This window comes from Amblyomma mixtum, chromosome 5 (genome assembly GCF_055824585.1).
Source record: "Amblyomma mixtum isolate Tamu chromosome 5, ASM5582458v1, whole genome shotgun sequence".
Classification (NCBI taxonomy): Eukaryota; Metazoa; Arthropoda; class Arachnida; order Ixodida; family Ixodidae; genus Amblyomma; species Amblyomma mixtum.
This window is the reverse complement of record NC_143016.1, coordinates 181,819,788-181,845,959: the sequence shown is the minus strand read 5'-3', so window position 1 is coordinate 181,845,959 and position 26,172 is coordinate 181,819,788. Positions and strand designations below refer to the sequence as shown.

Below are 26,172 nucleotides of genomic sequence, written 5' to 3'. Positions count from 1 at the left end.
GGTTTCATCCGTGCCGCTGAAGATCGTGGGGTCGCGCTGACGGACGGCACCAGAACAGATGACAGCAGGGCCACCAGGCTGGGCAGGTTGGGCCGGAGGGTCGGGCACCGTGGTAGAGCCTGGAAGCCTGGGCATAGCGGCGTATCTCGATGGTGAGAACAGACAGCACCTCCACCAAGTGCAGTGTAGGACGTCTACGAAGGCGCTGCGTCGCGAACGGCTAGCGGTACGTCTCGGCTCAGTCCAGAGGCAGCGATCAGTCCCAGCGGCAGCGATCAGCGCACACGCTCGAGCATCGGCGCCGCTGTCTTCGTCCTGCTCTTCCTTACGACAGCCGCCCAAGGTTCGGGAGCCGAAGGCCTGTCTTACAATATAGATTCTTTCATTCTGGACAGTGCCGCTGGCCTTGAGGGCTTGTGCCTAGAACTGACGTGCTGAGGTTATAGCTTCGTTCTGTATGCAATCTACAGGCTTCCGATTCCCCATTGAGCTAATTAAGCCTACCGCAGACCCATATGACACAATTTCAAAACAGATGAATTCTTCTAATTGGAAATTATCTCGCGTCAACTGGGAGCTACTTAAAAAATGCTTACTTCATAACCAAAACATGGATGTCAAGTTTTACAGCTAGCGCATGATTTGATTGAAGTGGTGTGTAAGCAAACACGTGTACATGGTTTCAAGAGTTTTGCTATAGATTTGTTATTCATAAAATATGATGTCGCCGATTATTCTTTGCGCTTTAATCACGGGCTTCCTGATCATTTCTTACTAGATGCTTCCTTTCCCCTGTTATCGCCTAAGAATTTTCACAGTACCTGGAATAAATATTTCAATGATTGCTCACATGCCAGTAACGCGTGCAAAATAGATTATATCGAAGCCTGTCTGAATTGAGTACAACTGACACCTGCGCTCTGTGGGAGCGTTTTAAACACATGTACCACTACTGCACTGATAAGCTTTGCCGCACAAACGAAAGTTAACAGACAGCAAAGATAACACGTGACATCATGCACCAGAAGCGCAGAAAAAACGATTAAAAAAGCAACGAGTGAAACCAGGTGTAATCCAGAAATTACAGCAGAATCTCGCACAATTCCTTGCTTAATTCCTAAATTCATCATTTTAGTGCGTCTTTGAAAATGTTTATAAAGAGCGCGCCTGAAAAGTTCTGTAAATACATAAGCCATAAGCGAAAAAGACCATTTTGTCACGGATAATAAACAGCTCTATACCAGTGAGCCATTGCGCACTATATTGTTACGAGGTGGCAAGCCTAGGAAAGGGACGACATGCTGACGGATGATAATATGGTTTAATGGCCGAGCGCCTGCGCGAGCGCTCCGTCCCGCGCCACTGCCCTCTTCTTCGTCTTCATAACATGACCCGGGTCCTCCGAGTGATCGTTCCGATCGATTGCTTAGATTCTCAATGATGAGGTGGCGATGACCATGATCACAAAGGATATAAGAAGATGAAAGGCTTGCCACCAAGATGAACGAGATGATCTGGTGAGCGGCTGTCCCCGGAGCATCAGGTCCAGTGGTCGGTCGCCACAGCCGAAGGTCAGGGATTAAGGACTCGCCGGACAGCTTGGGCGGGGATGCCGTCTTGATTCGGGTCGTCGTCGGGTCATGCTGCGTCTGGTCCTGGTCGTCGTGTCTTGTGGTCGGGGCTGGGGACGGGGCGGGGTGAAAGCGGCTGGTCGGTTCTGGTCTGGTGGGGCTCGGGTTGAGCCGGCGGCGGAGTCCAGGTCCCCTCGGCCAACGACGAAGGCGAGCAGAAGGTGGCGATGCTCCAGGGACCAGGATGACGTGTGCCCCGCACCTCACACCAAATGTTACGAGGTGGCAAGCCTAGGAAAGGGACGACGTGATGGCAGATGATAATCTGGTTTAATGGCCGAGGGCCTGGCGCGAGCGCTCCGTCCCGCGCCACTGCCCTCTTCTTCGTCTTCGTAACAATATTAATAATTTTGAAAACAGCTCTTCAAATTCCAGTTCACGTACACCTACAGTCGCACAGTTTCATGAGAAATAAGTGAAATTTGTTTGAAGAAAACTGATCGTTTCCTGTTATCAAAAAAGTGCCCAATTTTCCTAATTTTGTTATGCCGTAAATTATTTGACCATGTTATTTATTGCTAACCACATAATTGAATTTCTCAAATCGGCACTGCATTCTTTTGAAGATCCCCCAAGATTCTCTTATAGGATGTTAAATAGCAACCTAATTAAAAACAATAGTTCACTCCGTCGCATTTACCTTAGTCAATAACGGCCAAGTTTATCTGATATTCTTCGATTTTAGTAAAGTTTTTGACAAAGTCCCTCATAATAAATTATTTCTCACGCTGGAATATGACCTTCCTGAGATATTCAGTATCTGGATTTCAGAACATTTAATGAACCGTAACCAATATGGCAAAGTTGGTGGAGAAGAATCGGAGCTCTTGCAGTCATTTCTGGACTGCCACAGGGGAGTTACGTGGCCTTTGTGATTTCTGCTGTATATTAATGACGTCGTTGACAGAGCAGTTCCTGGTGCTGAGATACCTTTGTTGCTAATGGCTGCTTGCTCTATCGTGACACCACATGTTCTAATCACCATATTGACCAACAATACTAACAACTTTGAATGGTGCCAGATATCGGACATGATCCTATTGCCGCGAATATTTGTAGTATGTGTACATTCTTCATTCTTCGGTTTCTCTCTTTTTTTGGTGTTCCAAGGTGCGCCTAGATTTATCTCGATTGATAGCATGCAGGCGGAGCCGATTCTACGTTGTTCCAGAATGCTCTAGTAACTTCCCAAGCTTTATCTCGATAGTTCGCTATCAGCTTTAAAAAATTACGAGGACGCTTAAGCTTCGCTTTAAGAATAGTCGCGATAGCGCCTTCTCCTCCTTTTTCCTCTGCCCATTCCTTTTCTTTCAAATTTCTCACCTAAAGTCAAGTTGCAGTCGTATTTAGTCGGCACATCGTTCTCGTCAAACACAATGACACCAACCAGCATAGCTTCCGCGCCGAACGAACGAGCAGTAAGCTGCAAGCTTCGTGCTGAATGCGCCCTCGATGTGCGCTACGTTGTCAGCCGCTCACCGCGTGATTCCTGCTCCCCCACACGGCCCCACTGCGACCGAACGAGATGAGCGGGAGGCGCTAAGCAGGTGCTGCCATTGCTTGCTGTCTGTTGGGGCAATGGCGTACATTCCTAGGAGGAGGAGGAGGAAGTGGTTTAGTGGGCGCCGACTGATGGCGCTACGTGCGCGCCAGGCGAAGAGGAAAAGTAGCGGAAACGTACTTAGCTACACGCTTAACTGTGGCTTGCGTCATTTACAAGCTAATAATTACTAATATACACCACAGTACAAGTATCGAAACCACCCTTTTAAGACAACGCCGTATTCACTAGACGCGCCTTAGTTCATTTCAAAGCATAGAGCTGGCTTGGCGGAGTGGTTAGCGTGCTCGTCTGGCACTCCAGAGGTCCTGGTTTGATTCCTCAACGCGACCAATTTTCAGCTACGTTTTATTTATTAGTGCTGCCGGGATTTTTTTCCCCCGGCCAAGGCCGCCGACGAAGACACCGGCTTTTCTGCGACACGGGGCCCTTAACGCTTTCACGTTAAAGGAGTACCGCCGAGAGTGGTGGGGATTCGGTTCGATGTCCACCGAGTACTTTTGTTGATATGCCATCAGCGACTCATTCAGTTGTTTGCGGGCGCAAGTGAGCCCAAATACTGTCTTGTTTAGAAGCCGTTTTCACCGCGTTCCTGTTCTCCGGACTGCAATAACAACTGCGTGACATCTGGTGGAGGTGCTGACCTGGTTCCTGCTATGCGCCCACGATGAAACCTGGTGCACAGTCATCGCCAATCATGCTTCGCAAGCCCCGTGAGCCACTGACTTTCCTTGAATATACCCCTGCAAGCGGGGATGATACCCCTGAGATGATACCCCTGCAAGCGGGGATAACGTTCGAGATCTTATGCGCGAAATTGTTCGCGAAGAACTTCGCCAATTGCTGTCATCTCCAACATAATCGACGCAGCAGACTCAAGTGGCGTCGCTAACCGGCATCATCTATGAAGAAGTACAGCATGCACATGGTTCCCCGTCCCCGATGACACCAACGAAATTTGAAGCCATGACCTACGCCGTCGCACTACGCAGTCCTGCGCCTCGACGAGACCCAAGAAGCCCTCTTCGATGGGCACCAGCACTACAAGAACGACGGTCTCTAGCTCCCACCCGCCCACCTTACTAGCGGTGCAATAAAACTAGGAAATGCGACCAGTGGAGGACTCGCGACAACCGCCCATTATGTTTCCGTTGTGGCCATGCCGGGCACATACTTCGCCACGGTCCGTACAGACGCACCGGCCTGCGAGGTTTCGCCATCGACGCCCCAAGACCGCTTCCCGGCCAGCGACCACGGGACATCGACGACTACCTACGCAGAGGGGATCACAAAATGAACAAGGGAGGGGAAAACCTCAGGTTGCTTGAGCCAACGTTTCCACAAGGGGACTTGTCTTCGTCTGGGCAAAGCGTTCATCATTGGCGGGATTAAATAGGGCCTTCGCTCCGAGGAGGAAGGCCCCGGGGGTGGGGAAGGAAAGTGGTGTGAGAGGGGATGCGTGTCAAGAAGGAGAGGGAGGTGAATCTTGATTCGTTAAGCTGCAATAGTGGAAAAACTTATATCCCGAGGGTGTGTAATGAACAAAGGCTTTGAAGGGGCTGCGCCGGGGGTTGGCGCTGGATGGACCTGAGAAACTCAGATAAGAGGATTAGTCAGCGTGGTACAGGGAAATGAGAACAAGGCAAACAAAATAGGCTGGCACTGGAAGGAGAACGAAAGGGGGGGGGGGGCATTTCCAAGGAAGGACAAGGGGAGAGAGAGGGGAGTACGTGCCGTCAAGCCCTCTCTGCCGCTCCCCGTCACCGTCCACCACACGTTTTGTATCACCGAGCAGTAGCTACGCCGCGGCTGTCCGAGGAAGGTCCCCCAGCCCCGTAGGGGAAACTAAAGAAAGCAACCTGTGGCGGTCAGGTTGCTTGGCGAGGAAACAATGAAGATGCTCCAGCGACCACGCCGTATGAAGACGCCGCACCCATTGCGCCGACGCCGCATACAATGACAACCTCGACCACGACGCCAACCACCTTGAAAACGACGCCGCTATCAAGAAAAGCTTCGACCACACGTCCCACCCACGACTCACACACCCGACGAAGCCGTGACCCGACGCCGAGGACGACGTCCAACTCCAGAGCCAGTACATCCGACTTAGAAGTTGTTATCGACGGCCGGAAAGTTACCGCTCTAGTCGACGCGGGAGACGATTATTCGGTGATGAATGGACCATTCGCTGCGCAGCTGAGGAAAGCAACGACCGCTTGGGACGGCCCACAAATTCGCATCGCAGTGGGTCACCTCATTATGCCAGCAGGACGATGCACACCACGAGTGACTCTCAAGGAATATTCCTATTCCGCGAACTTCGTAGTGCCACGGTACAGTTCCCGCGAAGTGATCTTGGGAATGGTTTTCCTTAGTGAGCATCAGGCGATCACCGAGTAGCAATCGAAACTCATCGCGCTTTCGACGGAGGAGGCTATCCCTTCCTCGAGAACTGAGGAACATCACATTTCCCTCAGTGTCCTGGAGGAACAAGTAAGCGTCCCACAACTCTCAAGCGTCATCAACTCCGTAGGCGCCAGGAAAGTCAATAACGCTGACGCCATCATCGAGGGGAACATGCAGTTGTTTCGAGACCGAGGAATTGCCATCGAAAGAGGCATTGCACATTTCCGCAATGACCAACCTGAAGTACTGCGGGCCAACTTCAACGAAGAATGCCGGTACGTTAACAGAGGAAAGACGATTGCATTCCTCGACGAAATACTCGACGTGCGAGATTTCTTCGCCCTCTCCGACCCATCCGTAGAAGATTGCCTGACCGTGAAAACTAGCCCACTTCCGACATCAGCCCAGCCCTGCATCGGATCAGACAAGACCAGGTCCGCAATCTCCTTCTAAGTTACAGCGAGTGCTTTTCGTCATCGCCGAAGGTCCGACGAACGCCGATTTCCAAGCGTGCATTATAACCGACCAGCACGCGAGATTTCACCGCTAAAGACCCTTCCGAGTGTCACAGCGAGGGCAAGCCATCTGGGGACAAGTGGAAGAAATGCTTCGCGACAACGTCATCGAAACTCCAAGGAGTCCCTGGGCGGTTCCGGTATTTTCAGTGAGAAAGATCGCGCCCATCGATTCTGCTTTGATTACCGACGCTTGAACAACACCACAGTGAAGGACGTCTATGCCCTCCCCCGCATCGACGACCAACAGGGTGGGCTCTGCAACGCTCATATTTCTCATCGATGGACCTGAAGAGCGGCTACTGGCAAATTGAGATCGATGAAAGAGATCTCAAGAAGACCGCATTCATCACTCCAGATGGCCTGTTCGGGTGAAAGATGATGCCGGTTGGTCTCTGTCCCGCACCAGCGACATTTCAGCGAGTAATGGATACAGTGCAGGCAGGCCCGAAGTGCCAGATTTGTCTGGTATATTTAGATGAAAGCCGCCGCGGTGGCTCAGTGGCTATCGTGCTCGGCTGCTGGCCCGAAATACGCGGGTTCGATCCCGGCCGCGGCGGTTAGAATTTCTTTGGAGGAGAAATTCTAGAGGCCCGTGTAGTGTGCGATGTCAGTGCACGTTAAAGAACCCCAGGTGGTCGAAATTTCCGGAGCCCTCCACTACGGCGTCTCTCATAGCCTTAGTCGCTTTGGGACGTTAAACCCCATAAACCAACCAACTAACCAACCATATTTAGATGACGTCGTTGTCTTCGTCTCGAACATTGAGGAACACCTAAAAAGGCTTCGAACAGTGCTAGACCCAATAGAATCATCCGGCCTGACTTTGAAAGCAGAGAAGTGCCACTTTGCCTATGAAGAGCTGCTGTTTCTAGGCCACAACGTTAGCAAGGAGGGAGTACGGCCAGACCCGCAGAAAACCGCTGCTATCGCAATGTTTCCACCCCCGGCCAATAAGAAAGCTGTCCGCAGATTACTCGAACTGTGCGCAAATTACCGACGATTTGTCGAGAACTTTTCGCGCATCGCCTAGCCACTGACTCACCTGACAAAAGCAGTGTTACCATTTCGATGAGCAACGCCGCAAGTGGAAGCCTTCAAGGAACTTTAGCGTCGTTTAGTCTCCACCGATCCGCACGCACTTTGATGAACACGCCGAGACTGAAATTCATACCGACGCAAGTGGCGTGGGCTAGGCGCTGTCCTTGTTGAGAAAACTGGCGGTCTGGAGAAGATAATCGGATACGTTAGCCGTTCCCTGTCCAAGGCCGAGGCTAATTATTCGATAGGTGGGAAGGAGCGCCTTGCCATCATTTGGGTTACGTCGAAATTCCACCCCTACCCGTATGGACGACCGTTAAATGCGGTCAGTGGTCACCACACACTGTACTGGCTTGCCAGTTTGAAGTACTCCTCCGGCCGCCTTGCTCTATCGAGCCTAGTCCTACGCGTAGCCTACGCGTCTTGTCCTGTGCTTTCCTCTCTTCGTCCTGCGTCGTTTTGCGCGGTTGCAATATGCACTCCATCGCCTCCAGGAGTTTGACGTCCCCGTCGTTTACAAGGCCGGACGCAAGCACTCTGGTGCCGACTGCCTTCCACGAGCCCCTGTAGATGCACCGCCGCCGGACCACAATGAGGGCGGCTTCTTGGGACCCATCAGCTCTAGCTTTTCTGTGCAGCAGTTCGCAATTGGTAGCCAGGTGCTGGAAGTAGTAAGAAAATACGTCTATTTAGGGAAGGTAGTGACAGCTTATCTATATCATGAAGAGGGAGATAACTAGAAGAATAAGAATGGGGTGGAGCGCATATGGCAGGTTATCTCAGATCATGAATGGCAGTTTATCAATATCCCTCAAGAGAAAAGTATACAACAGGTTATCTTACGGGTACTCACCTATGGGCCAGAAACGTGGAGGCTAACAAAGAGGGTTCAGCTTAAGTTAAGGGCAACGCAGCGAGCTATGGAAAGAAAAATGATAGGTGTAACGTTAAGAGATTGGAAGCGGGCGAAGTGGGTGAGAGAACAAACGCGCGTTTATGATATCCTAGTTGAAATCAAGAGGAAGAAGTGGGCTGGGCAGGGCATGTAATGCGAAGGCAAGATAACCGCTGGTCCATAAGGGTAACGGAGTGGATTCCAAGAGAAGGCCAGCGTAGCAGCGGGCGGCAGTAAATTAGGTGGGCGGATGAGATTAAGAAATTTGCGGGAATATGGTGGCCGCGGCTGGCGAAGGACAGGGTTAATTGGAGAGACATGGGAGAGGCCTCTGCCCTGCAGTGGGCGTAGTCAGGCTGATGATGACGAACGCTCAGACCTCGACCAAAAACGCCTCACGGAGTACTTGGAAGGCAAGGTTTCTTCACCCCCAGCCCCGTTCAAGCCATGATTCTCTTCGTTCTGTGTACGGAATGATGTCCTCGTGAAGAAGAACGTTGCAGTGAGCAAAAGAGCCTACCTCCTTGTTGTGCCTGGAAGTCTGCGCGAAGAAGTTCTTCAGGCTTCACACGACGAGCTGACAGCTTAATATCTCGGGTTTTCTCGCGCCCTACGCCGCATTCAAGAAAACTTGCCGAAATTGTCAGCGACGAAAGACCCCTTCCACCCGACCAGCTGGATTTCTGAACCACATTGCACCCTCTTCGAGGCAGTTTCAGGAGATCGGCATGGACTTGTTTTGCCCTTTCCCGAAGTCAACGTCTGGAAACAAGTGAATCATAATAACGGCCGACTACCTGACCCGCTAGCAGGGGCAAAAGCCCTACCGAACGCAAGGGACCTCGACGCCACCGCCTACCTTCAGCGCGCGAAAGAAGCCCGAAGACTTGCCCGATTACGGATCAAAGACCAGCAGCGTAGCGACGCCACACGCTACAACCTACGAAGACGAAACGCGGAACACACACCAGGAGACCGAGTCTCAGTTTGGACACCCATTCGCCGCCGCCGTGGATTGAGTAAAAAGCTTTTGTATCGCTATTTCGGCCCTTAGAAGGTTCATCGTCGGCTGGGTGAACTGGACTATGAAGTCCTCCCTGGCCAAATGACTGCGTCCCAGCGACGCCGCGTACGACCACAAGTGCCACCAGAAGAAGAGTACGGCCAGCGATCGTGGTGTCAGTTTTTCGTCTATTGTGTGTTGCGCAGTGCAAAGCGTCTTCTAAATAGTCCATGTCGTCTGTATAAAGCCGTATTATGCGCGCTAAAGGACGCTGTGTGTCCACACTCGTGTATATTTTTTGACACTACGTTTTTAACTGCTTCTAGTCACCTTATTGTTAAAAGCATCGGGCCGATGCTTCTTTGAAAGGAGAGTAACACCACGAATATTTGTAGTGTTTGTTTGTTCATTGGCGGGAGCAAGCCCGCCCAAGTAAAGTGTTTTGCTTAGAAGCCAATTTTCCTGTTTTCATGCTCTCCTGACAGCGGTCACCACTACGTGACATTATAAAGAAAGAAAAAAACAAATTGCCTTCGGGTGACACGTGAAAGAAACGTGGTTCATCACAGGTATCAGCTTGGACAATGACGATTACATCTCCAGTTTTAAGTACATTAAAGAACTTTACGTCTTCAGATTGAAGTACAGTGGTATAACATTAACTTAAAATCTTTCGCGGAATTCACATACGGCAATATCTGCTCGTCCACCTTTGGTAAGCTCTGTTTTTTACTGAATCAACTTTAGAAAAACCCCAGTCAGATTAAACTATTCGCCTATAACACTGTCAGGCCTAAGCTCGAGTATGCATGCTTGGTATATTATCTGTATACCTAAACCAATATTAAAAAAAAACTTGGATTGGAACGGAAAGCCATAAGATGTATCTATTTCGAATTTTCACCGTTTTCTTATCCGTCTAAGCCAATGAAGTCTAATATTATCCAAGCCCTTCAGGCAAGACAACCAATATTTAGATAATTCCTTTCTTGCTCTTAAATAACAAAAAGCGCTTGATCCTGCACCCTGTGTATCATACTTAGCGACATGCCTCAAACGCCACTATCATCCCGGTTCACTTAGCCCGTACTTTGCTCGAACTGGTACATTAAATTTTTTCTCTTTCCCGATTGCCATAAGACAGTGGATTTCATAGACACAATGACTGACAGCGCATAGTGGTTCTGCATGCGTCTTTTTTAGTTGTTCATTTTGCTTCTTGCACTTGGAGCTGTGATGTGTACTTTTGTATTTTTCTTGCTTCGAGCTGTAATATGGTCTGCAGCATGAGATAAATGAATAATGACTGACTTTCAAACGTTAACATCACTGTGACATAAATATAATAACATTAAATCTGGACGCGTAGCACAAACTCTTAAAATAACGTAATTTACAAACTTAAGTCACTAAGTATATACTCTCATGAGTGCGGCACGGGTAAATAGTGCCAACCAAGGAACGGTCTCGAACTCACCTCACGCGTATATGGCGAGCGTCTACGAGAGTGCTGTTTTGAAGGAATAAAGTAGAAAGGATAAAGGCACCAGGAATGTCAGCTTCCTAAACGGAGGCGGTTTGCCAATATCGTGCCCTTGTTCCGTTCGATGAGATTATTTTGGATAATGGATTAAATTAATTAGTTCGGTATGTTTTAGTATGCAGTTTAGGTATAAACACGGACTCCCGGAACTTGTGTCACAATCGCTGAAACCGAGAGGCTCAGTATTGAACCAATAACGTGGCTCGCAGTATTTTTGGTGTGGTTCTAGCCTGAGTATACCCATTTCAGTCTATAACAAAATGCACGGCATGCAATACACTGTGATTTTCTCCATACAGGTAGTGCGCATAGCCTTATCACCCTCTATGTTGCCGCTCGTAGCACTTCGAAAAGCCAAGGATCTGCACTCTGCAGCAACTGAGTGGTCTAAGATGTACGGCGACGTTTTCACACTCTGGATGTCTCACTTTCCAATGGTGGTCCTGAACAGCAACAAGGCCATTCGAGAGGCGTTCCTCGATCGAAGGCATGACTTCGCCGGACGCTTTCCGACGACAATGGGTGAGTGAGAACTACTGAGTACAAGCGGACGCTTACGTGCTTTGTGCATGATTAGGCAGTCGTCCACGAACTTAACTCGAGCCCTACGCTGGAGGGAAAGATTTAAGTGAGAAATATTCAAAGGGGGCTAGCGGATGTGTTGCACTCTTGGTAAAGCAATTCAAGCTTCACACTGGAAAAACCATATAGATGTCTCAAGTGCGCTCCCGCTCAGACCCTGAACAAGCGTGCATATATGTAGAGAACCCATCACACTTGTCTGGAGTGGTTCAATGGGACTGTTTTAACCGTGTGTGACATCTGGCGGCAGCCACTGGATTCGAAATCGATTTTGCGCCAGCAGCTTGGACGTGCCGTGCATTTGTGACCAATCTAGATGCAGACCTGCGTAATTTGCGGGCCGCGCACTTCGACTTAATCAAGCGATGCGTCTCCTTTGACTGAAGGTTTTGCTGGCGTGCAGATAATTGTTAAACGTTCCGCCAGGATTCGGCGGGTCACTCGACTGACGATACACGCGAGCTTGTTCTTGGAGGTATCGCATCGCACCGGCCTGTTGCGCAAGCCAACAGTGTCGCTGCAGCGAGACATGGTGCCGGCTCAGCGACATTGCTTGTGTAATGATTTGGCGTCGCCTCTTGTGACCCGCAAATTTCGCCAGTCTGTATCTCCATCAGCGAACAATATATGGAGGATCCCACAAGTAGCACTCAGGGCTAACCATTTCGAAGATCTGCGCCTATCGCCAGTAGCTGCACGCGCAAATAAGGGCTACACTAAAGTAGCACAGCGCAATACGGAAACAACCGACACAGAGCACTGTGCGTATCTGTGTAAATTGTTTCAGTGTTACACTGTAGTGCTTCAGGAATGAATCACCAACTAGCCTGTACCTTTACTCCACTCAGAGTGACCGCTGGACCTCTCTTGGGAATTGTGACCGAGTCTGCACGCACAGTTTGCAAAAAAATAAAACGGAACACGAGAGAGGAATAAAAGGAATTATGAAGAGCTCTAGCAGTGGCTGCGAAGGTGACAACCACTTTGGATGTTCTCCTTATATTAGTTGAGGTTAAAGCAGCCCAGTTTGTTTACAGACGCTTCCTCCGTGTTACTTTGAGGGTACCGTAAAAAATACTAATGGTACTAGCCACGTCCACACAATCATTAGCACTAATTCCAGGCAACAATCTAAGGTTCAGATCCAAACTATAACTCCCACCTCCCTTCTCTCTTGCTGTGCTCTCGGAAAAGATATCTTAGGACCGCTTTATTATTTCATAGATGCCAGCGGCGCGGTACCCCGAGCTGTATATATCCCTGTTGGCGCGATGACTAGACTGCACGCAAAAGGAAATAAGCCAAGTTTTACAAAACATCAAAAGTCAAATGACGAACAAAAACTGTTTTTCCGACCATGCTTAAAAGCCAGTCAACACAGCTGCCAAAGAAGAGGGCATCGACATCGTTTCCATTACAAAGTCAGCAGTCTTGAAGCTTCGCTTAGACTCCATACATCAAAATCAAAGCTGCTCTTTGTGGAGAAACCTACATAATGTCCTGATAATCGCGGCACAGAAGCTACGAAAGCGCCTGTGTCGTTCATCATCATCTTCCTCTCTTTGCACGGTTCCTGTCTCTGCAAACGGAGTCCTGCTCTTCACTCTGTAGTGCTGATCTCAGGACTAATAAAAACAGTGAAAAGCTTCCAGCGAGACGCTGATAGCTGGAATAAATCTTAATGGCTCTTCCAGCGCCACTCTAAGATTTGTGGAGAGCATCGCTAAGCCATACGTGGCCTATACATGTATGCATATGTACTCATATCATATACCTGTACAGAGGGCAAAACGCATGTCTATAACACGCTCTGAGCGTGTTTCGGGCGTAGCACGCGATAACTAGACATAAGATTTCGTTAAAAATGGTCTGGATGTAAACATGCGCTGTTAAACTCATAGAATTTTATCGTCATTTTTTGCTTTCTTGGTCGCAGCGGCTTTGGGAGCTCCGTAACACACAGTTTGGTTGTTCTATAGGCATGCGTTTTGCCCTCTGTACGTTCACATCTATGTGCCTCTGGGTGAGTACACACCCCCATCAACCGACTTTCTCTAGGTATCGGAGGTCGTCTGAGCCGTTTGTCTTGAAAACTGTAAACTTGCCCTGCGTCATTGGGAAGCTAATTCCCTTAGCGAAAAAGAGGATGTGCTATAAATGCATTTCAAACGTGTATTAATTTCATATTTATTTCGCATTTTTTGTCCCTATGCTTAAACTGCAATACGAATGCTTTCTAAGTATACTAGAAATAATATTTTGAATGTTCTTAAACATACGTGAAAAGTACATTTTTGCCCGCTTAGCATATTTATAATGCATTAAAAATATAATAAAAATACGCATTAGAAATATAGTAAAAATATACATTTAATACATTAAAAATATGTTACTCGGGTTTAAAAAAGGTCTACTGGGCGGCTCCATGCCATGACACAGGTTAATGCTTCAAGTGCAGAAGAAATTGTACACGGGTGTTTATCATCAATGAACAGAAGTCTGAGATTATAAGGTCACGTAACTGAATGGGTACGGCAGGTACCTACACGCAGCATACCAAGACGACAGTGACACAGCAAACAACTACTCCTACGACAAGCGCTCTACGTGGCTTGCCCTATATATACTCACCGAGTGCGACGCACTATTTTGTCCGGTGAGGCCTTTTTTGCGCAAAGATTGTGGGCTGCCAAATTATCGCAGAAGTACCCTACTGGTCGCGTTCGAATTTGGGGTTAATTGAGAACGGAATTGCTAGTTGAAACTTGCGTCAGGCACAGGTCAGGAGTCGAACTGTCAACCGACAGATACATGGGCGTGTAAGGGAGCCGGTGTGCCCTGCCAGACGGGGTCCTTCCGCTGGCTTATTCGGGCCCAGAAGTACCCAAGGCGCTTTTGCTCGTATAATGCTATCACGTTCTCGCACGGAAATGTTCGAATGACATTGAGTGGAATGACATTCGAGAATAGGAATGACATTCGGACTCGACGTACTGCCGCGGTGCTGCACGACACTTTCCAAACGCATTCGAAAGCCTCAGCTCGTTTTCAGTGTACAGCGACGACGACGACGGCGGTCACACTACTCCGACAACGACAGCATATATCACGCTGAACAACAGCATGTAATTATAGTGAAATATCTAGTTTACTATAATATGATTCTAGAGGGACACGTTTTTCATGCCAGCGACACCCACGAATCCGGTCGGCGGACGGTCAGCCTTCTCGGCGGCTGAGCGAGAGCACGGTGATGAGGCGGCGGTGTGAATATGCTCGCGCTTCTAAATGAGCGAAACGAACGGCTTTATTTCACATGTGCACACCTGAACACTCAACAGCGATAGGCGCTTGCCAAATCAATTTCAGTCGACGACGGCTCTGTTCCCTTCCGCGACGACTAGGCCCAGCGCCCAGCGAGTTCGCAGGGTTGGATCTGTGATTGCGGCGGTTGTGAAGAACGAATCATAAGCTTTAGCGAATGCAAATGGTCACCAGGTGTAGTTTTGGCAACAGTGACCTGAAATCAACTATTGCTTACATCGCAGGGCACGCGTACGATGAACAGGAATCGTCGGTGTGACCCAGACTGCCGAGCCGTGCTTTACGGCCAGCAGCAGTTGTCGCCGTCGCTAGCTTGTGGATAACAAGTTAGGCCGTTTCAGTTAAAGCGAACAGTCACCAGACATACTTCTGGATAAAGTAGTTTAAAAAAAAGTACTGGTCATGTCGGAGAAAGCCGGGACAAGAAGCGAGAAGCGCCAGTCCTGCGCGATGCCAACAACCCGGCTGCCAAGTGTTTCTCAGGCGTGCGATCGCATCATCGCTTCCCACACATTGTCGCACTGCGTAAACAAGTACGAGTACAACCAGTAAAAAAGAAAACAGATTGTTGAATAGAACGAAAGCGCAGATTGCGTTTTATGATATGAAAACAAGCGATGTAAACAACAGTATGGGTGCAGTCGTCCTCATCGGCGCACTCCCGGAAAATTTCATGCTGACGCGGTTAATATTCATTGGCGTAATATTATCTTCAAGCACACCCTTAGACAGAACACGTGTAGCATCGTTAGATGACATTCGGTTGGAAGGCATTCGAAGCACTCGTGTAGCAGCGGTGTAAGTGGTGATCACCTTCCCGATAGAGGAGGAGGATATAGAAGAGGAAAGGCAGGGAGGTTAACCGAAAGAATAATCGGTTTGCTACCCTACACGGGGGGAAGGGGGTGAGGGGATAAAAAAAAAGAAAGAGAAAGGAGAGTAACAGAAAATTGAAGTCACTATAAAACGTCACTGTTCGTTAAAGTCACAGCCTATCGTGCAGGCCAGAAGTTCTCAAGAAGCGGAGCAGTGCCTTGCAGGCCTTCTCCGCCGACGACCGCCGCGGCCAGTTTCCGAGAATCTTCATTTCCGTGAAAGTGCGCGGATCTAGGCGCTCCAGCGCACGGCTGAGAGACTGCCTTTCGGTGGTGTAGGCAGGGCAGTCACAAAGATTGTGGGTTATGGTCTCGTCATGCCCGCAGATGGAACATGCAGGACTATCAGCCATACCGATTAAGAATGAGTAGTGGTTGGTGAAAGCTACACCAAGCCAGAGGCGACACAGCAAAGTTTCTTCTCGTCGTGGTAGGCCTGATGGTAGCCGGAGCTTCATATCTGCGTCCAAGGATTGTAAACGGGAATTGCAAAATTGGCCGGAATTCCACGCGGCAAGCGTGATGTCCCGCGCAAGTGCACGAAGCCTGCTCGCTGCATCCGATCTCGAAATGGGGATCGACACAAAATCGCGGTCGTCGTGAGCAGTTCGCGCGACCTCATCCGCGCGGTGATTACCTTCTATGCCGCTGTGCCCCGGTAGCCATTGGTAGATAATGTCGTGTCCTTTGTTGATGGCAGAGTGATGTAGCTGTCGAATTTCTGCGACCAGTTGTTCATGGGCTCCACGGCGAAGAGCAGCTTGTAAGCCTTGGAGGGCAGCTTTCGAATCGTTGAAAATAGACCCCCGCTGAGGGCGCTGCTCACTGATGTATTCAATGGCGACACGAAGAGCGGTGAGTTCTGCACCCGTCGAAGAAGTGCGGTGACCTGTCCTAACTCTGTAGTGCTTGCGGGTATGACGACGGAGCCAGAAGAAGAGATACGGTTCACTGAGCCGTCGGTGTAAACGTGCACCCGGTTTGCATGGTTCTCATGTAAATATTCAAGGGTGACTTGATGTAGTTCTGTCGGCGATAAGTCTATCTCCTGATGCCTGGTATCGAAAGAAGCACACGGGGATTGTGCAGGCTCCAAAGTGGCGAGGACGGTCTAGAGGCGGGTGTAAACTGGGACGGCAGAATGGCGGGATGTGCGTCAATGATGTCTGTAAACGATGTGCGCGGCCTGGTAATAGGAAGACTGGCAAGATGGTGAGAGGAAACCCGGGGAATGTGACGGAAATGTGCCCTCAGTGCGTCAACTGTTAAGTAGGTAGAGATTGGATGCTCCTGGGCGATAAGTACAGATGCGGCCGTAGAGGCACATTTCGGCAATCCTAGGCAAGTCCGGAGAGCTTGAGCGCTTTGCAGACTTCGTATGTTTGTTTTTCGAATATTTCCAAGTACAGGGAGGCTGTAGCGAAGAAATCCCATGAATAAGGCGTTGTAGAGCTGCATCATCGACCGCACCGACGCTCCCCACGACTTTCCCCCAAGAAAGGCGAGAACGTGAGAAATCGCTGTCAGTCTCTTTTTCATGTATGAGATACTAGGGGTCCATGATAGATTTCGGTCGATGATTACTCCCAGAAACCGATGGCTCTTTACGTAGGGTATTGTTGTGCCGTTTATGCATACGGCATAAGGAGACATGTTCTTTCGTGTAAAGGCAACCAGCGAGCACTTTTCGGTTGAAATCTGTAGGCCTTGCTGGCGAAGGTAGGCCGCAAGAATACTTGACGACTTTTGAAGTCTCGCTCGAGCTTGTGGGCGCGTAACTCCGGATGCCCAGATACAGGTGTCTTCCGCATATATTGAGAGTTGCGCCGACTGTGGTAATATATCGACAAGCCCGACAAATGTAAGGTTGAACAGCGTTGGGCTGAGCACTCCACCCTGCGGGACTCCACGGGAAGTGAAATGAGATGTTGGGCCGTCCTCTGTCTGCACAAAGAGAGATCTGTTGGATAAATAACTACGTATCCAGCAGAATACGCGGCCACCAAGCTCGGCAGCTTTCAGAGCGTCCAAAATAGCCTGGTGGGTTACATTTTCGTATGCGCCCTTTAGATCCAGGAACAATGCCGTGGTCAAGCGCTTCAAATGTTTTTGGCGCTGGACGGATGACACTAGGTCGACCACGTTGTCGATTGAAGAGCGTCCACGTCGAAACCCGGACAATATATCCGGATATATGCGGTAGCGCTCCAGGTACCACTCAATGCGTATAAGTACCATCCTTTCCAGTACTTTGCCAACACAACTAGCCAGAGCGATTGGACGGTATGATGTCAGGTCAAGAGGCGATTTCCCTGGTTCCAGGAGCGGAACTAGACGGCTGGACTTCCAATCGTCTGGAACTGTGCCCTCATTCCACGATTTGTTGTAATGCTCCAGAAGGACACGCCTAGCTTCTTGTCCAAGGTTTGCAAGTGCAGTGTATGGCACACCGTCGGGTACCGGCGATGATGATCGTCTGCAACAAGCCATCGCGGCGTCAAGTTCCTCCACGGAGAAGGGAAGTTCCATCCGAGAATCCCGAGAAGCAGGAACATCGCTGCAATGCAGCGTCGCAGATGGGGCAGATGGTCCTGCTACCCTAGCGCAGAAATCCTCAGCTACCTCGACCTCGCCACGTCGTTGGAAGAGTACAAGAGACTTGAAAGGGTGCAGCTGGTGTGAGGATGTTCGAAGACCACGAACTACATTCCAGATGCGTGACAACGGTTTCCGTGGATCAAGCGTTTCACAGAATGACCTCCAACGTTGTGCCTGTACTGCTTAAATTCTGCGCTGAATTTCCTTTTGCATGCGCCTCGCATCTCTGAGGTCAAGGCTCGACTTTGTGCGTCGGTACCTACGTTCGGCCCTACGCCGCAGTGATCACAGGCGCTGCAATTCCATATCGAATTCCGTGTACTTTTTAATTGGGGTGAATAACCGTGTCGCGTTCTCCATGGCCTCCTTGACTTTCCCTTCAAAACTTGCGGATGAACCTTCTCTGGATGCATCTTCCATAAGTGCTTGAAACACTGACCAATCGATGCGTCGCATGCGTGTGGCAGAGGTGCATGTGGAAAGGCCAGTAATGGTCGGATATGTTGGGATATGGTCACTGCCGCGGGTTTCAATATCCGAAAACTACCGTACATTGCTGATAAGGCATCGAGAAACGAATGCCAAGCCAAGGCAGCTGCTGTAAGTTCTCCCTCGAATATAAGTTGGGGAGCCGTCATTTAAACACTGAAGATCATGGTCAGAAGCGAAGGACACAAATTTCCGTCCCCTGATGTTCATTCTAACGCCTCCCCACATCGTGTGGTGACCGTTAAAGTCACCCATGACGATCCAAGGCCCGGATGTAACCGCGATCAGGTCACTCAGCCGTGCGGCGTCAAGTCGACTTGATGGAGACATATACGCACCCACAAGCGTAAACGTGAGATTACGCCTCTTCACTGTTAGACAAACGTACTGGTTGTCGTTATTAGGGGGAACTGGATGAAGCACATATGTAAGTTCACGCCGAATGTAGATGATGACTTTATTGTTCCCTCGGTGCGTGGGAGATGCAAACGCCTCGTAACCTGACAGTCGCAATATCTTCGGCACATTAGGCTCACAAATGATAAGGAGGGGGAAATTGTTTACGTAAACATACTGCCGAATATCTGAAATTCGGGGCTGAAGTCCGCGGGCATTCCACTGAAAAATAGAGGCTTGCCTCAGCTGCTTTTGAAATGTTAATGCTGGGGGAGCCATTTTTCCTGCTACTGTAACGCCGCTAGGACTGGTGTTAGCGCGTCTAGTACTTGCAGCGTATTCTGTGCCGCTAGCGTACGCAGGCCTGCCAGCACAGCGCGGATGGCACTCAGGATGGACTTCAGCACTGCCATAACCTGTAGTTCTTGGCCATGGCTGAGATCTTGGCCTTTCTCCGGATCAGCAGTAGGCGCCGAACTTGGAGATGGCATTGACTTTCCTGACCCAGTGGATGTGGGAGGTTTCGGGAGTGACGGCCAGGTAATGGCCGATGCAGCAAGTCCGGCCTCATGAACTGTCGGGCTCCCTTGGTTTAGTACGGCAGGCGGAGGAGGAGGACAAGATGCAGCAGTGCTAGAGGCCTCTCTGTCAAAAGTGACGGCTTTCTTAGAGCACCTTCGACGACGCGAACGACGTCGTCGCACCTTAGCAGCGGCCTCTCTGTGCGTGGAATGGTCTCGAACCATTTGTTTCAACACTGCTCGTTCATTCTTGAGGCGTGGGCAGTCTTTCGAAGAGGAATCGTGAGGGCCATGGCAGTTGGCACACTTCAGGGTAGTCGCGCGGCAAACGTCGCCGCAATGTGAATCAGAGCATCTAGAGCACACGATGTTGTTCTTGCAGACGCCACTCACGTGTCCGATCTTCATGCACTTTCTACATTGCAGTGGCTTGGGCACGAAAGGTCGAACTGGGTGGCGAAAATGCCCAACTTTCACATACGACGGTATGCAGTCGCCCTGTAAAGTGAGCTTGATGCACTGAGATCTTCCAAGGCGCTGAACTGCCATTATAGAGATGCTGTTGGACGCTGGCTTGATTAAAATAGGCAAATCGGCGTCAGCGATGGAAATGTCGACGTTGTAAATGACGCCTGCTGTAGTGCCGCTGTCTTGGAGGACATGGGAGCGTACGCTGATGTCGCCGAGTTTGGTAACGGCGGATTGACTTTGCAGTGCGCTGCGCTCCGTGACATCAATGGCGATAATGTTTTTGTAAGGGTTGACTCGCACGTCTTTAATCCCCCCAGGCACGAGGCCCTCAAGGAACATAGACGTGACTTGCCTGTTCAGGTGGTTGAGGTTTCCGGTTGGCGTTTGAGGCACAAACAAGATGGTATGCGTCGGGGGACCTCGCGTCTTGATGACTGTAGACGTGCTTGATGAGGACGACTCCTCACGTCGGCGCAGTCTTCGCTTGGCCTTCTTGCTGAGGACTGGTACGAACCGATCGTCCGTCGAAGAGTCTTCACTGGCCGCCGAGTACACCTCGGTGGCCTGGCTACTTGCGTCACTGAGATGGTAGAGACGCTTCCTCTGGGCGGCCGCTGCCGACCCGCCGGGTTCCAAGGGAGGCCCATCAGCCTCCATTTCCATCGCCGTATGTGAAAGGGAACGGCGCCTCCCAGGTTATAGCACAAATTGCAAAAAAACTGCAGAGGCGTGAAGGCAACGTTCTAGTAAGAACCCCTTCCTGCTAGAAGTTACCATAATCGAAAGGATGACAAGAGAGGGAAAGTTTTCACTCTTCGCTGAAACGTCATTTCGAGCCCTAGATAGTTCCGCGGTAGCTTGAAGTGGAATGCAAATATGTTTACGCGGACAACCCATTTGTTAGAATTTAAGTAATTCAGACGGATTAATTGCGTATTTACGAAAGTACACTTTAAATACATGGCCAGCACCAAAATGCGATTTCCCGAAACCCGATTTTGGGCATTGATTGGTCAACGACAGCTTGTAGTGTGCTGCAAACATGCTAATGCGGACTGCCAATTTTCTAGAATTTCAGTGTTCTTTGGACGAATTAATTGCGTATTTACGGAAGTACACTTCAAATACATTGACGACACGCAAATGCCATTTCCCAAAACGCGATTTCGAGCACTCGACTGTTCAACGGCAGCTAGAAGTGTGCTGCAAAGACGTTTAAAGCCGCCTTTTGTTAGAATTGAAGTATATTTCGGATGAATTAATTTCATTTTTATGAAAGTTCACTTTTAATACATTGACAAGATGCTAAAACTGCATACATATACGTTTACAAGGACTGCCCGTTTTTTACAATTGAAGTATACTTTCGATGAATTAATTTCATATTTCCGAAAATACACTTTTAATACACTGACAAGATGCTAAAACTGCATATATATTTTTTCACGTATTTGAAAAGTGCTCGAAGTATGCTTTTTGTGAGGTATTTTTGGCACATTTTAAAAATATATTTCGAATACCAAGCATGAAATTTCAGGAACGTATTTCCTACATATTTTTAGTGCATTCATGAATACAAAATATGTTTAAAATACAATTTAAACAGCCCACCGTATATTCCAAACGTATTAGTTTTTGCTAAGGGTAATCCAGTCGTTCATAATGTGGCGCAAGATTGTGCGGCAGAATGCCCAATTTATGTTGCCGAATAGTGGGCACATGAAGGCACTTACGCCTCAGATGGTTTACGGCGCGTTGCAGCGGATGAGGTGTCTATACCGGGCTAGGTGCACAAGTGCGTCACCTCCGGCGTCTTTCCAGGGTCACCGTAGCTCTCATTTTTATGCAGATCTCCTGACGGCTAATTTGCATGTTGACGGCATGGAGCTTCCGATGGTCGACTCACAGGAAATTCCTGCTTTCTTCATTTTTCTGGGGCCCGAAATTGGGTGTCCTACCTATATAACGTATAAACCAAATCTGCTAGTAAATACGGTACTTTTATCATATACTTGATTTATCTGCAAACTTTCCAGTCTAGCTCGCTACTACACCTGAGCAGCGAAGAATTTCATTTCTTTATCTCCCTTTGTGTTGCCGGGGGCGAAGTGACCGTAGATTCATACTAACATAGTCCGAACTAAGGGTCCTATTCCACTTTGCAGGGGCTCTTATCAATCAGGGAGACCATGATGTCTTTTTCGAAGACTACAACCCACGGTGGAAGGCGCTTCGGAAGGTTCTTCTACTTGCTGTGAGGCGAGTAATTCCTGCCAGAGTATGGTGTCTCTACTCCGTGAAAGCACTAATATAACAAAACATCTTCTCGGTTTTTGTATTACATATGCAGCTTGGGGTAGTCTTGCTTTCAGCTCCTAACCGTTCTCAGAGCTGTAAATGGATAGCCGAAGTTACAGAACACGATTAAAAGTCAAAAGTGCGACAGATTCCACAAAGGCGCACAGGAACTGAATTAAAAGTGGCTAAGTCGGCAGCGCCAAACAAACGGAAACCCGATTGGAAAATTCAAGCTGTCACATCCACGTAATATTTTATTGGGCACAATGCTACTTCTCCGGCTGCACTTTTTTCACCACCCCTTGACAAGAGTAACTAGGAAGCGGCAAATATATCCGGGTGGTCAGTGTACGAACATGTGTGCAAAAAACAAACAAAAAAATAAGATTGACATTCCCGGTCTAGGTCAGCAGCAGCAGTTCACCTCTTGTTATGGACGGGGAATGGTAATGATAGGCATATGATAGGCATATAACAGAGATATGGCCCCGATTAACAAAGTGGTCTGAATAGAAGGGAGATATCATAGATTGCGGACGAGGTTTATGTGGAAGGATAAGGCTACGAAGTCTGCTTAGATGATGTGGCAGTGGCATTTGGATGGCCTTTACTCCTTGGTGGCGCGTAGAAAAATTATCGCGCTCATATATCTTTCTTTATATTCCGCTCTCAGAAATTTTTGCTTAATGGCCACGAATTAGAGCGAACACATTTATCATCCTGTTCAAAGGCGATGCTTGCTTTGCAGCAAAAGACGAAAGGTTGAAACCAATTTCGTGACGCTCTTCTGTTTATCCTTCGTGTTTATCTTTTCAGTCAGTCAGTCGGTCGGTCGGTTGGTCAGCCAGTCGATCAGTCAGCCAGTCAGTCAGCCAGGCAGTCTGGAAGTCAGAGTAAGTCAATCAGTCAGTCAGACAGTCAGTGATTCGGTCCACAGTCAGTCAGTTAGTCAGTCGGTCGGTCGGTTGGTCAGCCAGTCGATCAGTCAGCCAGTCAGTCAGCCAGGCAGTCAGGAAGTCACAGTAAGTCAATCAGTCAGTCAGTCAGAGATTCGGTCCACAGTCGGTCGGTCGGTCGGTCGGTCGGTCGGTCGGTCGGTCGGTCGGTCGGTCGGTCGGTCGGTCGGTCGGTCGGTCGGTCAGCCAGTCAGTCAGCCAGGCAGTCAGCCAGGCAGTCAGCCAGGCAGTCAGCCAGGCAGTCAGGAAGTCACAGTAAGTCAATCAGTCGGTCAGTCAGAGATTCGGTCCACAGTCGGTCGGTCGGTTCGTCGGTCGGTCGGTCGGTCGGTCGGTCGGTCGGTCGGTCGGTCGGTCGGTCGGTCGGTCGGTCGGTCGGTCGGTCGGTCGGTCGGTCGGTCGGTCGGTCGGTCGGTCGGTCGGTCGGTCGGTCGGTCGGTCGGTCGGTCGGTCGGTCGGTCGGTCGGTCGGTCGGTCGGTCGGTCGGTCGGTCGGTCGGTCGGTCGGTCGGTCGGTCGGTCGGTCGGTCGGTCGGTCGGTCGGTCGGTCGGTCGGTCGGTCGGTCGGTCGGTCGGTCGGTCGGTCGGTCGGTCGGTCGGTCGGTCGGTCGGTCGGTCGGTCGGTCGGTCGGTCGGTCGGTCGGTCGGTCGGTCGGTCGGTCGGTCGGTCGGTCGGTCGGTCGGTTTTTATTCGCAGGAACTGACAGCAATTTCTTACGGCTGGCCCGCAGCACTACACTCAAGAACAAGTACGGCACTTGATGTCAACACTTTTCAGAGGACATAGCACAGTAACAATTCCCCCATATATTCTGTACATGATCGTTCGATAGTATTCAATCTACCGCTATGGATAGGAGTAGTTCGGATTTATGTTTTTTATGGCCAGAACACATAGCCTATACTCACGTCTTACAAAAGGTGGCTAACAGTCCTAAAGTTCGCAGTTGCATATTGAATGAGAAAATACATGTATCAAGATTATCCGGAAGTGTCAGCATGAAACAAAATTGACCGACACTTCCGCCGAAACGCTTTCTAGGGGAAGGTGCCCATAACTAGCATTTTCTATTATATTCCACGCTGGGAAGGTTTGTATAGAATAAAGAGAATATGAAGAAACTGGAAATCTGATGAGGCCGAAGCATTCCATCTGTCCGAAGGGGCTACACAGCGTTTGTTGTCAATAATGACCTGACCGCACCTCTTTCTTTTAGGAGTATGTTGTCAGCTTAAATCTTGTACTCATGGGTGCAGGAAGTACGCCGTCAGCGAAGCCCTGGAGAAATTGTGCGCAGAGGTTGTTGACACCTACGTTGATTCGTTGCCATACGGACCACAGCTCGTCGATTCAAGGAAGCCATTTTTCCACATTCTCTACACGTTGATAGGAGTCTCTGTCTACGGCACAAGGAACGAACCAATCTTAATTCTAAGGCAGCACCAGAGTGTAATATTCGCACTTTGTTAACGAGTTTCACTAATCTCCTAACTGTGTGAGCCATTGGCCTTTCGGCGATGACAACTATACTTCCACGTTTATTTTTCATTTTCAATAATTATCCTTTAATTCGCAGTGTGTTCTTTCCCAGATAGCCTTTTCGCGCTCGTTAACCGCGAATACGTAACACCTAGCCCAGTTTCTCACATGTTTATATGAAAGACATTCGAAGGGATGAATTTATGAGAACAGGGTGATCGCTGCTCCGCCTGTAGTAACGCTCTAATAAGTAACTGAAGGAACGAGCTGCAGTGATCTGTTCGGGACTATAACGAATCAGATGCATCGGGCTTAAGGATCGATCACGTTTGTTTGTGGAGTTCCTCTTGTCACCGATTGAGCCATACTAAAACAGAATGTTTATGTATTGATTGGCAATGATTAACGTATCATAGCATTGCTTTTCGATAACTTCTCTTTCGATTTTTGCTGCTAGAGGGAATATAACGCTGGAGTACTGTAAAACAACAGTGTTGTTGCTCATCAAACAGTAAACGAGTCTAACAGATGCACTAATACATCCCCTTTTGCCTTTCCTGCCGCGATCAAGTCAAGGAAACCACCGCAGGTGTAGTAACTGCGGCTGCTGAGCGCCGGCACCCTCTTCCCCCGCCGCCATTAAATTTCTTCTTTAAAGCATTCGCTGCGTCATATTGCCAGCAGGCGAATGCCTTGCACACGAAGGCGCTAACAAGTTCTCCGGTGACAGAGGTTGGTGAAATGGGGAAATTTTTACTTATGAATATTCTTCCATAAGTTACACTGAAGCAGCTCGCGATAGATCGTCCACGGCGACCCTGATTTCGTGCATAACTTAAAACAAAAATAAAAGATGTTTTGGGGATTGCATGCACACCGGAACACATGAACGTGTGCCTTTGTAATGGGAAGTCCGGCTCAATGCTTCTGGCACTGGTAAATTCTGTTCTCCAGTTATGTCGCAAAATGCAACGAAAATGACACAAATCTATGTGAAGAAAACTAGTTTGATGTTCACGGCTTTTGGAAAAGTAATTGAGCGGAAAATATTTGATGAGGAAGTGAAGGAAGTAAATGTGTGCTATCCGCAGAAAATGTACACAGGATGCGCTCAGTCTTAAGTTAATTGTAGCGCTGCGTCGTAACCCATTCGGCAGGTACCATAACCAGCGGATCGGGCGTGCACTATGCTCATACACAGCATGCACTCGGCTCACAGATGACGTGATTCTTGGCAGTCGCCTAAATAATGTTTCCCATACACCTACATATAAAAATCTACCTTCGGACACTAAAACTATCTTGGGCAAACAGAGACCACCGATGCGGACCACAGAAAAAAAATAGTACTAACGGGATTAAAACGAGTACACGCTAATCCTGGCAAACCTTAGGATTTGTGTACAGCATACAAGTAAAGGAAAAAGATGTGCTCATTATGACATATGTGACGGAAGCCAACTGCCATGTGTTTTTTTTTAACAGGGATGTCTTTTTTTAATTTGTGGATTTTCATCAAAGGGAGGTTAATAAAAGCAGAAGAAGAAACAACCACATAGCGCCGGCCGGATCCGAACCCAAGAAC

General features: G+C 49.1%; 1 protein-coding gene across 1 annotated transcript in view; it reads left to right on the top strand.

The window, feature by feature from the left end:
- Positions 1–26,172, top strand: part of LOC149345002 (cytochrome P450 2B4-like) — a 74,594-nt gene that overhangs the window by 8,689 nt on the left and 39,733 nt on the right. The window contains exons 3-5 of the mRNA XM_089546421.1: positions 10,941–11,120; positions 22,020–22,113; positions 24,365–24,530. Of these exons, the coding sequence (XP_089402547.1) occupies positions 10,941–11,120; positions 22,020–22,113; positions 24,365–24,530 (440 nt within the window). The remainder of the gene's footprint in view (positions 1–10,940; positions 11,121–22,019; positions 22,114–24,364; positions 24,531–26,172) is intronic.